The sequence below is a fragment of the Phocoena phocoena genome, chromosome 10 (genome assembly GCF_963924675.1).
Source record: "Phocoena phocoena chromosome 10, mPhoPho1.1, whole genome shotgun sequence".
NCBI classification, from domain to species: domain Eukaryota; kingdom Metazoa; phylum Chordata; class Mammalia; order Artiodactyla; family Phocoenidae; genus Phocoena; species Phocoena phocoena.
Genome location: NC_089228.1, coordinates 44,317,879 through 44,332,895, shown reverse-complemented (window position 1 = coordinate 44,332,895; position 15,017 = coordinate 44,317,879). Strand labels below are relative to the sequence as shown.

Below are 15,017 nucleotides of genomic sequence, written 5' to 3'. Positions count from 1 at the left end.
CATCATGGTGTCAGGATGAGGGGGATAGCGCTGAAGTAGAGGAGACAGCTATTTCCAAATATCCATGACACCAGGTAGGGTCTCAGATCTCTTCTACTTGGGTTACACTGGTTGTCATGAGCTACTGGCAAAAAGGAAATGCATTAGAATTCCCCTTGTGCTAAAGAAAAATAAACATGGAGAGGAAGTTATTCTGCATCAAAAGCATCTTTGAGGAAGGGAAACAAACATGGAGAATTATGTAAATAAAGCCATTCAGCTTTGAGAAATGGGTAGGACATAGAGAGAGAGTGAGAAAACATTAAATAAAAGAAAATCTACTCTTGAGTTCAGCTCACCTCAATCCCCTTTGAATATTAGGCATCTTTGATAATAATACTCTTCCACAGAAACATGAAAATTTGCAGAGCTGTCAGTAATAGCAGTGAGTTTGGAGGGCAATGTCATTGCTTCTTGGAGTATAATTCCAAAATAAAGGACGCCAGGCAATATAATGGACAATATCCTCAATAGCATTTTTTACGGTAACTGCAGAAGGGGATTCCATGTGTTTTTTTCTTACAGATGTAAAAGAGTAAAGACCTTCACCCTCTTAGAAATAGTTGTGCATCTGTCAAAACTACCCAGCCATGAAAACCAAATCTGGCTTTTCAAAGTAAACATGTTATTTTCTATATAATTGCTATAATTTAGCTGTGGGGACATCACTGACCCATTAGCAGAAAAAACAGATGGGATGAGATTTGTCTTCATGCATGAGCTAGGATGTTGTGAAAATATTAGAAATTATTAGCCATAAACTCAGTCACCAGGCTGTACAGCCAGAATGCTAAGTTACAAGTAGTGGAGGAAATGGTACAAGCAGTCCATGAAGGACCTCTTTTAGTTACTCGGAATGATCATTTTAGATGTCTTTCACAGTAGCTAATTACAAAATGTGGAGATTGAAAAATCAGTTCAAGCGAAAGTTTGAGCAAACTTCAGAGCAAGAGAAAGTACTTCTAATGCCCAAATCTGTTCTCACTGTTTCCGCTAATGGAGCTGCCACTGATCCAGCAGCCTTGGCAGGAAACCTGGGGACCTTGCCACTCCTTTCTTCGCTCCTCTCCACTCTTTCTGCTTGGTCTCTGAGTCACCCTCCAACTCAGGAACACCTACTTTCAGCATCACTAGTGTCTTGGGCAAGGGTGGGGAGGTGATTAGGGAGTAGAATTTTGTGAAATGTTAGGATTTTGTAAGGGGGATGGGGGCTGGCATGTGTATTCCTTAAAAATTTTTTTTAATTGAGGTATAGTTGATTTACAATGTTGTGTTAGTTTCAGGTGTACAGCAAAGTGATTTAGTTATACACATATATATATACACATGTATATATTCTTTTTCAGATTTTTCCCCTTATATATGATTACGAGATATTGAGTATAGTTCCCTGGGCTGTACAGTAGGTCCTTGTTGGTTATCTATTTTATATATACAAGGGTGTATCTATTAATCCCATACTCCTAATTTATACCTCCCCCCTTTCCCCTTTGGTAACCATAATTTTGTTTTAAAATAATTAATTTTAAAAAATAATTAATTAATTTTTTGGCTGCGTCGGGTCTTTGTTGCTGCACTGGCTTTCTCTAGTTGTGGCGAGCAGGGGCTACTCTCCATTGTGGTGTACGGGCTTCTCATTGCGGTGGCTTCTCTTGTTGTGGAGCACGGGCTCTAGGGTGCGAAGCCTACAGTAGTTGTGGCTCGTGGGCTCTAGGCACGTGGGCTTCAGTAGTTGTGGTGCATGGGCTTAGTTGCTCTGCGGCACGTGGGATCTTCCCGGACCAGGGCTCAAACCCGTGTCCCCTTCATTGGCAGGCGGATTCTTAACCACTGCACCACCAGGGAAATCCCCTAATTTTGTTTTCTATGTCTGTGAGTCTCTTTCTGTTTTGTGAGTAAACTCATTTGTATCATTTTTTTTTTAGATTCCACATGTAAGTGATATCATATGATATTTCTTTCTCTGTCTGACTTACTTCACTTAGTGTGATAATGTCTAGGTCCATCTATATTGCCACAACTGGCATTATTTCATTCTTTTTTAATGGCTGAGTAATATTTCATTGTATATACGTACCACATTTTCTTTACTCATTCATCTGTCGCTGGACATTTAGGTTGCTTCCATGTCTTAGCTATGGTGAATAGCGCTGCTATGAACATTGGGGTGCGTGTATCTTTTCGAATTAGAGTTTTCTCCAGATATATGGCATGTGTATTCTTTCTTTTTTTTTAAATAAATTTATTTGATTTTGGCTGCATTGGGTCTTTGTTGCTACACGCGGGCTTTCTCTAGTTGCAGCAAGCAGGGGCTACTCTTCATTGTGGTGCGCGGGCTTCTCATTACGGTGGCTTCTCTTGTTGTGGAGCACGGGCTCTAGGAGTGCAGGCTTCAGTAGTTGTGGTGCATGGGCTTAGTTGCTCTGCGGCATGTGAGATCTTCCCGGACCAGGGCTCGAACCCGTGTCCCCTGCATTGGCAGGCGGCTTCTTAACCACTGCGCCACCAGGGAAGTCCTGGCACGTGTATTCTTAAAAAGCACCCCAGGGAACTCTGAGTATCCTTTCCACCCACACAGTTCAGAGCCTCAGGGTGTAATACAGATGCTCAAGATCATAGGGAATCCAAGTTCTTTTGCAGCAGGAACACATTTTCCAAATCCCAAATGTGTCATTCAGTCAAAATAAAGGAGCAAAAGGCACCATGAAGGAGCCGTGAAGGAACAGGAAAGAACGGAGAACAAGCCAGACTCGTGGATTTGAGATGCTCAACACAGATCTTTGACCCCCGCCCCTCCAACCCGCCCAGCCTATCTCGTGCTGGGTACCAGCCTGGCAAAGCCTAGACACTAAGACATGTTGCTGAATTCAGTGAATTCAGTGAGTGAATGTGTGTTTATAATCTTCACGTGGTTGTCTCCATCAGGATGTCCCAGAAGCACCTTAAACTCAATGTGACCCAACTTGATCCTTTTATCGAGATTCTGCTCAACCTTGTGCTTCCATTTCTGTATTGGTTAGTGCAATCCGGTCATGAAACCAGAGCCCTGATGGCTTCCAGTCTTTATACTACTTGACTGCTCAGTAGCCACTCATTCACTTCCTTTTTAAACTTCCTTGTTTCCTGAGACATCATTCTCTCCTGATTTTCCTTCTACCATTCTGACTGCTCTTCCCTCTGCCAGTCCAGTTCTACAGGGCCAGGGCCCTCGGTCCTTATCCTATTTTATAAACTCCATCAGTGATCCCATCCGTAGGCACAGCTTCTAGCTCCATCCAGGTCCTAACAGCTTTCTGATCTTTAACTTCAGCCTGATCTCTACAGTTGTGGATCCACCCACCTCCCAGACCTCTCCACTTGACCAACATCTCAAATCAAACATACCCAAAAAGGAGTCTTCCTTCCCCAGCCCCCAGCTCAATGAATAGAACCAGCCAGAGGTCTGCGTGCATCCTTCGCACTTCAATCTTTTTCACTATCCATATCCAACCAATTCCCAAATCCCATTTTTGCCTCCAAAATGTCTTCTGGATCCAACAAAATTCTCCTTCCTCACTGTCCTCATCTAAGCTGTCTTGATTTCTTCCTGGACTCTATAGGAAGTCTCCTAGTTTGTCTATCTACAGTCTCTTTGCCCTGATACAATATGTTCCTTACACTAAAAATTCAGAGCTATTAAAAAAAATAAACTCACAAATCTGCTCAGGTCACTTCCCTTCTGAACTTTTCAGTGTCTCACCACGAATCATGGATTAGACAAAATGCACCATATCAATCCAGACATGCACATAAATGACATATATCTGTATGAATGGGATGAAAATAGGGAAACACACAAAATGCTCTATATACAGATGAAGGAGTGGATCATGTAAATAGGTGGGGAATGATATCTTAACAGTGAGTCCCAGTGCTCTGAGCAGGTAGAGAACTGTCTCTGGGTAAGTGATTGGGGCAGAAAGTGGGACACTTGTGCCCTGAGTTTTCGGTGGGGTCAGGGCATCAGAGAGGCCCTGGGAGTTGGCCATGCCATTCTGTAGGTCAAAGACGAGGAGTCAGGGCACAGGAGGAGACTGGTGCTGTAGGGGGAGCCCACTATTGTTTGGAAAAAAGACTTTTGAGGAACCGGCAAGTCTAAATTAGATTTTCAGCTACTAGGTGATATGCTATATGCCCCTGCTCCCCGACTTCTCCTCCACTCCCAGCCTCTGCCAACTCCTGCTGCCCATCAACCCTTCAGTGAGGTCTACTACAGGGCTGGTTGATCTCTTAGTTGTTGCTGTTGTTTTAAGTGCAAATGGTGAAAGGGTTAAACTTCCCTTCTGGATTGATGCAATGCAAAACAGAGGCTGCAATAAGGACACAAAACCGTTGATCTCCATAAGTACAAATTCACAGGCTTTTGGGAAAGTCTTTGGGCTTTAAGGGAAATAGAATTAGGGGTTTGAAGCAGTGTAGATTTGAACCTAGATTTTTCGTGGCATGCATCCTACTCTTACCTCCAACCATCTGGGCTACACTAGGATTCTCCTGGGCTGGGGAGGGATCAGGAACCATCAGAGAGGATGTGACTTTTGAACTGAGCCTTCTTAAAGGATGGGTAGGAGTTTTCAAAGTCAGAGGGAAGCATTCCAGAGGACTGAATATAATGTGGGAAAATGCAGAGTTGAGAAAGTTCCTAGTTTTAATGGTTTGTGACCCACAGAGGGTAGATGGGGCCCTACCAAGAGCTATGGTCCAGAATTATCCACCGTTACAGCCCAGCTCTGACGATGCCTGGAACAGACTTTCCAACCACATTTAGATCTGTCTTTTTAGCATTAGCCAGGATGCCCATTTCCCCCTGCAATCAAAGACAGAGTGGAGGCCAGGGGAACAGGATCCTAACTGCTTCAAGTCAAGGCTGGGTGACTTACTCCTTTGTCATTAGACAGTTCAATGATCAATGGGCACCAAACTGACAACTGGCCAAGTGGCATCAGCAGAGCTGTTGTACCACAGACAGTCAAAATTTCAACAGACCAGGGTCACTAGGAAGAATTGCTACTGGGCACAGAGAAGACAATAACAGTGTCATTTAAAGACAAAGAAGAACCTCTCTTCTGCCAGACTGAGGACAGCAACTCATTCATCACCAGGATGGTTCTACAAAGACCCAAATTACAAACAGGGTGGAAGCACTGATTCATAGAGTCTGTTTTCGGTGGTAGAGCATTCATGACACATGGTCTGCATTTATCAGGGCAAAGAATACTTGTCCAGCCTTTTCCTTTTAAAGATGAAAATCTTTTTCTGACTTCCCATTGGTTTGTCATGAAATGAATGGAATAGCAGGGAAGAATAAATCAGAAATGACAGTCTTGAAAGTGCAAATTATTGTCATTACTGGGAAGAAAGAAAGGGCATGTTGAAGACAGAAGTGAAATGGGAAACACCACCACCACTGCTGGCAAATAGTCCTTTCATCTTCAATTAAGTAATTACCACATTGTTCAGTGAATGAGGACAGCAATTACATGACTTTTCATCCTGTCACCTTGACACCTAGCACCTCATGGTTGGGGCATATCCTGGCCCTGGGCCAGCACTGCCCCTTGTCATTTGATATACACAGTACATGGAAGAGAAGGCAGCTCTCACAGTCTGAGGCCCTCAGGCCCCCAGTCCTGTCTCTCCCTGAGCAAGTACAAAGCTGAGAACTCCGTGAACTTGGTGGCACTGTCTGGGAGGTGCCAAAGGCATACTCCCCAGATTTTCTATGATGACAGCAGAGGACAGACTCTCCTGGAGTCATGGAAGATCTTACGAGTTGACAGGAGTGTGGGGGGTGTTTGGTACACTTTTCCTGCTCAGGTAGACTTCCCAGAGGCTCTTAGGTTGCTGGGTCTGTAAACTGCTGTGCCTGCCTGGCTGGCTCGCTCTGGGCTCTATGATACAAAGGAAGGCAAGGCTGGATAGAGGAGGGGGCTGTTACCTGGTCCGCCTGGCTCACAGCCTGGCTCACCTGGCTCTACAAGCAGAGATTTAACTTTATCCACTTCAAAGAGCCACAAGGAAACTTTATTGGAAATCCCCACTCCTCAAGGCTGCCCACTGGGTTGTTTCCAGGCAACAATAACTTGATGTCTCTCAGAAGTTCAGTTAGGATAGCTGGGTAGTAAGTAGACATTTCCTCCCTGGGCTGGGGAGGAGAGCAAGGGAAACAGGCAACACTGACAGAAAGCTTTTCCCTAAAGGGATGGAACAACACTCATTTCAGGGCTCAACCAATAGATTGGGTCTCTCTGGATAACCTCCTCACCTCTGCCCTTCTCGCAGCTGCCCTTTAAGCACTGGGTTTGATCTTGAGAGTTAGCATTGTCCCTGACAGGGGTGACGGTGGGGACTAGCTGGAGGGGGAATTTGAGTCATCAGAAGTTTACTAGGTTTTCTAACTAGTAGGTGGTCTTTAAACTTTTTGGGCCACACATCCCACCAGTAAAAACTGTTTGACAATGCACCCCCAAAATATGCATATTCATTTATAAATTACTTACATGTACTTTCATCTATCCATATATTTAATATTGGTAAATCTTACTTCCAGATAAAAAATAAGTATAAGTAAAAGGACTAATTGTTCTTTCACATGACCTCAGTGGACCATCTTCTGTACCCCTTGTGTAGTCTGTACCCCACTTTGGAAACTGCTCTTCTAACCTTTGAGTTCCCCAAGTTCTGGCTTTTCATAGGCAAAGGATGAAGGAGAGAGATCCACACAGAGAAAAAATGGTTCTTGGCTGAGCACGTGGGTTTTGTTCAAAGAAGTCAGTGAAACAAGTGAGCATCTCAACGTCTTCCCTGCCTTATCAGTGATGGCAGGAAGGAGTGATGGCACCCAAGAACTCTGTGTTAACTCTTGGACAGCTTAGAGACAGTGTTTTAAGAGACTCGCTAAACTAAGCCAAAGTTACTGGTGTCTCACTGGGGCCTGCAGGTCGTGAGTATCTGTGGATACAGGGGCTTGTGCTTTTGGATTCTGGGCAGCAGGTGCCTGGACCGTTCACTGCCACCTGGGGTTGTTCCACTGTCTTTAGAAAAGGGGGGAGGGTGAAGTAGAGGTTTGGGAGAGCCTTTTGCTTCTCCATCTTGGTGTTGAGATCCCTCCTATACACTTTAGTGTTGGGAGGATGCTCACCCCCAACCCCAGGATGGGCATGAGGGTGCCTGTTGGGCACCATCTTCAGTTGAGTCGCTTGGGCATGGTAACCATAGTCTAAAGCTAGGACCACTGTGGCCAGCCTAGGTGAACCAAATTTCTTTCAAGCACCTGCTCTGTGCCAGGCTCTGCATGGGATGAACGGAGCCCACTTCCTCAAGAAGCTTTCAGGTCAATGCAGTAGAAAGATAATCAAACACGTACATGAAGTGCAGGGGATATCTTAGTTTGGGGTTTCCCCAAAGGAGATTCTGTGTTGAGTAGTTCATTTGGGAGGTGACCCCCAGAGTACATGCTGAGGGAGGGAGAATGTGAGAGAATGAAGGGAGAAAAATCACAAAAGAAGCACTAATGAGCAGGTTACTGCGGTGGGTACCTGGACCTCAATTCTGCAGGGGACGCTCTGAGGGACTCTATCGAACCGTGCTATTCGAAGTATGACCAGCACATCAGCATCATCTGGAAGCTTGTTAGAAATGCAGCATCATGGGCCCCACCAGGCCTGCTGAATCAGAATTTGCACATTAAAGTTTGAGAAGCACTGCCTTTAATCTTTCATCTTTATCAAACATGATAACTTTGATATAAAACATATATTTCTATATTTGAGGACTTGATTCTACCCAACTGGATCCTTCTGAATAACTTCTTTGAAGTTTCCAACATTTGAAGTGGATATTAAAGTTTTCCAGTCCCTTGAAAGCTCTTTAAAATGCAACTCCATTTACCTGCACTTTATCATAATTATAACTCAATCGCAGAGACAGAAGGCTCACGCAACCAACTGTTCTGTAAAATGCAAATTTTGTATGGGAAATACTTCCCCTGGGAGAAAATAGAGTGGCTGTCATTTGGAAAGTTATTTTTAAAGGAACGCACCAAATGCCTCCTGTACTTTAAAGTTTTGTCAAAAATTTCAATGAATACAGGACCCTTTGTGAAAGATCAGCACACACACACACATACACACACACGCAGAAAGAGAGAGAGAGAGAGAGAGAAAGAGAGAGATGCTTCCAAAAAATGTAACAGAAGTTTCATATATCATGGAAGGTCCAAAGCAAGTAGCTCAATAGTTGCTTATACATCTTTTATATTGGCAAGTGATCTTACTTTTTTTTTTTTTTTTTTGCGTACGCGGGCCTCTCACTGTTGTGGCCTCTCCCGTTGCGGAGCACAGGCTCCGGACGCGCAGGCTCAGCGGCCATGGCTCACGGGCCCAGCCGCTCCGCGGCATGTGGGATCTTCTCGGACCGAGGCATGAACCCGTGTCCCCTGCATCGGCAGGAGGACTCTCAACCACTGCGCCACCAGGGAAGCCCATGATTTTACTTTTGATATTCACTCGTCTTCATTTCATCACTAACACAAAGATTAATTTAAGGTTATAAAACTAATTTTTCACGTAGCGTATCAGTTAGCTATTACTGCATAATAAACCACTCCCAAACTCAGTGTTTTAAAAGAACAATGATTTATTCTTGCTCTCATGCCTACAGGTTGGCTGGGGTGGCTTTGATGATCTCTGCTGGGCTCAGCTCAGCTTGGCTGTAGGTTGGATCTGAGTCTGTTCCTTGGACCAGTGGGCTGCCTGTGGCTTGTGCTCATAGTGAACGGCAAATATAAGTGGACAAACCCAACTCCATAAATATATTTCAAGCCCCTTATGTAGCTCTTTTTCTAACATCTCATTAACCAAAGCAAGTTACATGGTCAGATCCAAACCAAGGGTTGGATAATGCTATGGTCTGAATGTTTGTGTCCCCTCAAAATTCATGCTTTGAAACCTAAGCCCTAAAATGATGATATTAGGAGGCAAGGCCTTTGGGAGGTGATTAGGTCAGGAGGGCTCCACCCTCATGACTGGGATTAGTGCACTTTTAAAAGAGGCTCCAGAGAGATCCCTTGCCATGTGGCGACACAGTGAGAAGTCTGCAACAGGCTTCCACCACAACCTGACCGTGCTGGCACTCTGATCTTGGACTCCCAGCCTCCGGAACAGTGAGAAATAAATTTTTGTGGTTTATAAACTTCCCAGTCTTTGGTATTTTGTAATAGCAGCCAGAAGACAGAGAAGTGTGCTCCACCAACCATGAGGCAAGTCACATGGCCAAGCCCAACGTCAGTGGGGTGAGGTAGTGCATTCCTCCCAGAGTTAGGGGGTTAAGGGAGTGAATATTTGCAGCACAATAATCTCTTCTACTATGAGTACAAAAATTGAGGCACAGCATTCTGCAAAATAAATCATGGTGCTTATATTCGAATGATTTTATTTCAAGAGAAAAAGGAGGAAACCAGTATTGAGGACCCATAGTTATCAAGCATTCTGCTGAGAGTTTTCTCATGTGTTACCTCAATGAACGTTTCAACAACACCATGAAGAATATATTTTAACCCCATTTTACAGATGAGGTGATAAGCCACAGAGCTGGTGTGTGGAATATCAAAGAGTAGAGCCTAGTGTTTCCCGGCAGCCTTCAAATGCTGTGAATATTGGGTCACATTTTTTTTTTTTGTCATGGCAAATCAAGCACCTATTTCTTAGGGGAAAATACTGTCTTTACTCTGTTCCTATTTACCCCAGAAGCAAGAAGAGCTGTAAACTTTCTATGAGTGTAGCTGCCCATCACGCTTGACACTCAAATTGTTGACCCAAACCAGTTCTCTTGAATACTCGGAGTGTTGATGCAGATTGGCTGCTCAATACAAGCTTTTTGGGCTTCTGGGTTAGGGAGGCTGAATGCTCGGGTAACTGGAGTGTGGCTGGACCCTCTTGGCTGTCTTCCATGTCTTGCTGTCCTATGGGAATACGGTCTGGGGGTTGGGTGGGTAGAGAAGTCAGGAGTTCTTGGTCCAGAAATGTTGCCTGAAGAGGATCTCAGAGGGTCTCCTTGTGTTGTTCTCCCAGCCAGCCCCATCTGAAATGCCCCACCAACCTAAGTGTTAGCTTGTTTGTTATGAATGTTTAGCAAACGTTATTGTGCCAGGCACATTAATGGTAGTGTAGACAAAGGTAAACTGAGGACGGGGATGACTGGATTTATCCCATGATCTGTGTTTTTGCAGGGGATTCTGATGCCCACTCAAGCTTGAGTATTACTGCATTAGCCTATCAGGCAGAGGAGGCTCTTGGCTTCTTCTCCTTCTCCTCCTTCTCCTTCTTCTCCTTCTCCTTCTTCTTCTTCTCCTTTTCCTTCTCCTTCTTCTCCTTTTCCTTCTTCTCTTTCTCCTTCTTCTTCTTCTTCGTCCTCCTCCTCTTCCTCCCCCTCCTCCCCTTCTTCCCCTTCTTTCCCTTCTTCTCCTCCTTCTTCCTCTTCTTTTTTTAAACTATAGTTGACTTGCAATATTGTGTTACTTTCAGGTGTACAGCTTCAGATTCTTTTCCATTATAGGTTTTTACAAGATATTGAATATAGTTCCCTGTTTTATACAGTAAATCCTTGTTCTTTATTGATTTTATATATAGTGGTGTGTATCTGTTAATCCCAAACTCCTAATTTATCCCTCCCCACTTTCCCCTTCAGGAACCATAAGTTTGTTTTCTATGTCTGTGAGTCTGTTTCTGTTTTGTAAGTAAGTTAATTTATATCATTGTTTTAGGTTCCATATATAAGTAATACCTTATGATATTTGTCTTTCTGTCTGACTTCACTTAGTATGATAATCTCTAGGTCCGTCCGTGTTGCTGCTTTTGGCTTCTATTCATATTTTTACTCCCTCATTCATTTCAGCTTAGTAGTTGGTTCCTAGTCCCATTTGGGGATGGCAGGGGCCAGTGTCTGGGCATACCAGCCTCAGAGGACCAACAACTGCCTCTGAGCCTGTGCAAGACTCTGGGAGAGTCACTGCCTTGCTTGCCACTCAGCTACGCGGTCCCTGCAGAGGTGGGCAGGGGCTTTTCCACTGATGTCCAGGCTTCCCTCCAGGGTCTCACCCAGGGTTCTCAAACTTGGCACCACTGACATTTTGAGTTGGATAACTCTTTGCTGTGGGGGGCTGTCCTGCTCACTGTAGAATGTTTAACAGCATCCCTGGCCGCTATCCACTATATGCATGCCCTGCCCCCACCAAGTTGCAACAATGTCCCCTGAGGCACAAAATCACACTGCCCCTCCTCTCTGCTTTGAGAACTGCTAGTGTTACCTGAGTGACCACTCAGTGGAGGTGGCCCTGGGAAATTCTGTTCTCAGTAGAACAAGCAATGGAGAGGTGAGTGGTGTAACCGGAAGGAACATGGGGTGTGGGGTAACCATGGCTTTGAATCTTGGCCCCTCCAATGACAACCCCTTCTTCACTCCCACTCTTCTCTAGCCAAAAACAAAAACAAAAAAACACACACACCCACAGACATTATTTCCGTAAATGACTTTTACTTCTTTATCATTTCTCTTGACAGTAATTCTTGGCAATGTGCATATAACATGAAGGCAAGCATACTTTCAGAAGTCATCAAAGATATGGTCCTATTGGCCTCATTTTCTCAAACCATTAAAATATTTTCATTTATAAAAATTAATCTAAATATAAATATTGACACTGAAGATCAAAGTCACTTGATGACAAAATAATTCATCTGGAACTATAACATATGCTTATGGATTTTAATAGTAAATTAAATCTTTGCACTTATTTGGCACAAGGAAACCTTTATAAAAATTCAAATGCCATAGAGCAGGCTTCTTCTTCTTTTTGTTTTTTTGCAAGGCTTACACAGTACACATTTTTGTCAAAGAAAACTGAGTATTTTAACACTGTAACACAACAATAGTTGCTTTTCATGCCTCTTAAAGAAAACGCTCTATTTGGAACTCAGATCTTTTTGTTGTGTTTTTAAATTTTGTATTTGTTTGCTTTTAATAACACCAACAGAACAAAAAACCAAAGATTTACTTTATTTCGAAGGAGTCATTTCTGTTGGATAACACATACACAGCATCAGCAAGGAGTATTACCAGAAGATAGGTAGACCCCCATCAGGAATGGATCATAACACACATTTCAGCAGCAAGTCAGGTCTGGAAATGTGCACAGCAGCAAAAGATTGTAGAAGTGGAAAACAACACAGAATGAGGCTTTGTCAGGCGTTCGAGTTATAATTAGCTTAAAGGTATGACTTTAGCAAATTAATCACTCTGGCCCTCAGTCTCCAAATCTGAAAAGTGGGGATACCTACTGAATAGGGTTGCTATTAGGATTAAAATGAGAATAATATTGCCTCCTTCAGCGCAGTCACTTAATATACGTCAGTCATGCTATTCCCTTGCCTCCCATGTTTTGCCTTCTTCCTCAGATTCAGAATTTATCAGGAGCAAATTTTTAAAACGTTGGTAATGCTCAATTAATTGAGTGAAATTCCAGTTCCATTTGCTTTTATAAATACACTGTAAATAGTCATGCATGTGCTACCACACACGTGGAGTTAGTGTCAGCTCTTGCGTCTGTTGAATTCAATTTGTCCTTGCTTTATTCAGACATGCAAGTTTTCTCAGGTCTTAACCATTTTTATCTTTAAGGTCATTTTACTACTTCTGCTGAATATTTATTGGGAAATAAATTTTGGAGGACGGCGTTTCCTTGTGTGGCTGTATCCTGCAATAATCCAGTTACCTAAACCTCATTTAGATGCATCAGTGCTAAACCACACCTTATTGATTCTAGACAGAGTGCTAAAGTTAAGCCAGTGGTGGGCTTTTGCAAGCCCCTCCCCCCTTCAGAACGAGGACACTCTCAGCGAGTCCAAGGAAGAACCCTGAATTCTCGATGAGACATTGTTTCAGATGGACATGGGCCTGCATGGGTGAGTCAGAGCTTTCGGTCCTGTGGCTTGTGACTGCAAAGCAATGGGAGGAACTGGTGGTGTGGTGGGCTAGGAGCCAGCAGGAAGGAGGTGGCTGGAGGGACACCTTGAGAGTTGAGGGCTCCCCAAGTTAGACAGCCCCTAGTGCTCACTACAGGGGTTTTCACTTTTCTCCTTAGCATTTGTAGGACAAAGATGCTTGTGAGAGATTAATAAGAACTGATGAGTTAAATGTTAATACCCTTCCCTCCACTATCCCCTGACCCCAACAATATATTTTGGGATAAATTGTTGACATGTAATACTAGTTGATTCAAAGGGATTAAAAAAGGAAAAAAAAAAAAGGTCTTAAAGACAACACGCAGTAGCAAAGCGAACAGGGAAAAGATGCATCTTTTGAACTGGAGCTCTACTGTTGGAAGCCAGCGTCTTGGTTTTCTGTCTTGGATTCTCCTGGGAGCCTAAGGCAGAGAGTAGGCAAGACCTTGATGCCGAAGTCTGGGTCTGCTTTCTGGCTGAGGTATCAGGACAGCCCTGTGCAGGGGTGCACTGTGGCCTCGCCACGCCCTCTCCTCAGGTGGAAATCCGTACAGTATTCGATGGCTGTTGGGTCAAGGCACTGTCGTGTACGGCCGGAGGCAGTGGGTCACTGGCAGTGGAGTTCCATGGTGCTAATACCTCACAGCAGACTCCAGGGTGGGCTCCTGAGGGGAGAAAATGAGCAGATGCAATCAGCTACTTGGTGAAAGTGAGGAGAGGCCATTAACAACAACATCTGCTGCTTTTTTTTATGTTGTAAAAAGTATTCATGCCCATTGACCAGTGAAATATTTCACAGTATTCAAAAAGTGATGCATTTCTTACATGTACTTCTTAATCCATCTGAAATTCATTTTGGTGTATGGAATAAGGCAAATTGATCCCCTTCCCACTGCATCCCGTTGGCTAATTTCCCAAGCAGAGTTTTAAAAAAAAATAATCTATACCTCCTCTACTGGTTCCTAATGCTTAAAAAGTCATATAACACATTTTCATATGTGCCTGTACCTATTTCTGAGCTTTCTATTCTATTTCATTAATCATCAGTTTCTGTACAACTTTTAATTGGTTTTAAAATCTGGCAGGAAAATCACTTTAATTTTGCAAAATGCTCTTGTCTATTCTTTCTGATTTATTCTTACATGAACTTTAGTTCCAAGAAAATCCCACTGAGAATTTTATGAGAATTGCATTAAACTATAAATTAATTTGGAAAGAAATGAACTGTTGGTAGGATTTATTAATCAGTTTCTCAATATTAAAGGTATTGGTGGATTCCTGTAAAATTTACCTGGTAATTTATTATTTAATGTACTGCTGCATTTAGTTTGCTAATTTTTATTTAGCATGCCTCATCTCTCTGAAGAAGTACTATTGGTGTGTGGTTTGTATGCGTCTGTTTGTGCCTGTGTGTGTAAGATGTGTACATACTTACCAGCCCTGTCAGCCCTTTAGCTGTTGGGGTTTTAACAGCTTTACAACTTGAATCTTTTAGTTTTGAAATTTTTTAATCCTCTGGAATATTTCATATTGCATGAGAATTAGCTCATAAAAATTAATCAGCAAAACCTTTTGGCCAGAGAAGCTTTTTTGAAGTTTTAATAAATTTTAAAATTTTATTTAAGTCAGTTTTTACTGATATTCTGATTTGATCCTGATTTTACTAGAACTAAGACTTTAAAATTTATTAGCATAGATTTACATCACATTGTATATTTAAATAAAAAATTCGCATCTCTTATTTTTTTATTTCTTGGGTTTTTTTTCTTGAATTGGATAACAAAAATTTCTCTATCTTTCCAAAGAATAAGCTCTTGGATTTATGATCATTTCTATAGCTTTTTGGTTTTAATTAGTTTATGCATTTATCTTTGATGTCTGAGATTCAAAGTCTAGTTCACTTGTTTTGCTTCTTCCTTCTTTAATAATGAAGAAAAGATTTAA

General features: G+C 42.8%; 1 protein-coding gene across 3 annotated transcripts in view; it reads right to left on the bottom strand.

Moving 5' to 3' along the window:
* Window positions 1–13,640: 13,640 nt before the first annotated feature.
* MYRIP (myosin VIIA and Rab interacting protein) overlaps window positions 13,641–15,017 on the bottom strand; it is a 177,845-nt gene continuing 176,468 nt past the window's right edge. For 2 of the 3 annotated variants that reach the window (XM_065884664.1, XM_065884665.1), the window contains one exon: window positions 13,706–13,738. In XM_065884664.1, the coding sequence (XP_065740736.1) occupies window positions 13,706–13,738 (33 nt within the window). Of the gene's footprint in view, window positions 13,739–15,017 lie in introns of all 3 variants that reach the window. The other variant, XM_065884663.1, reaches the window with a different exon arrangement.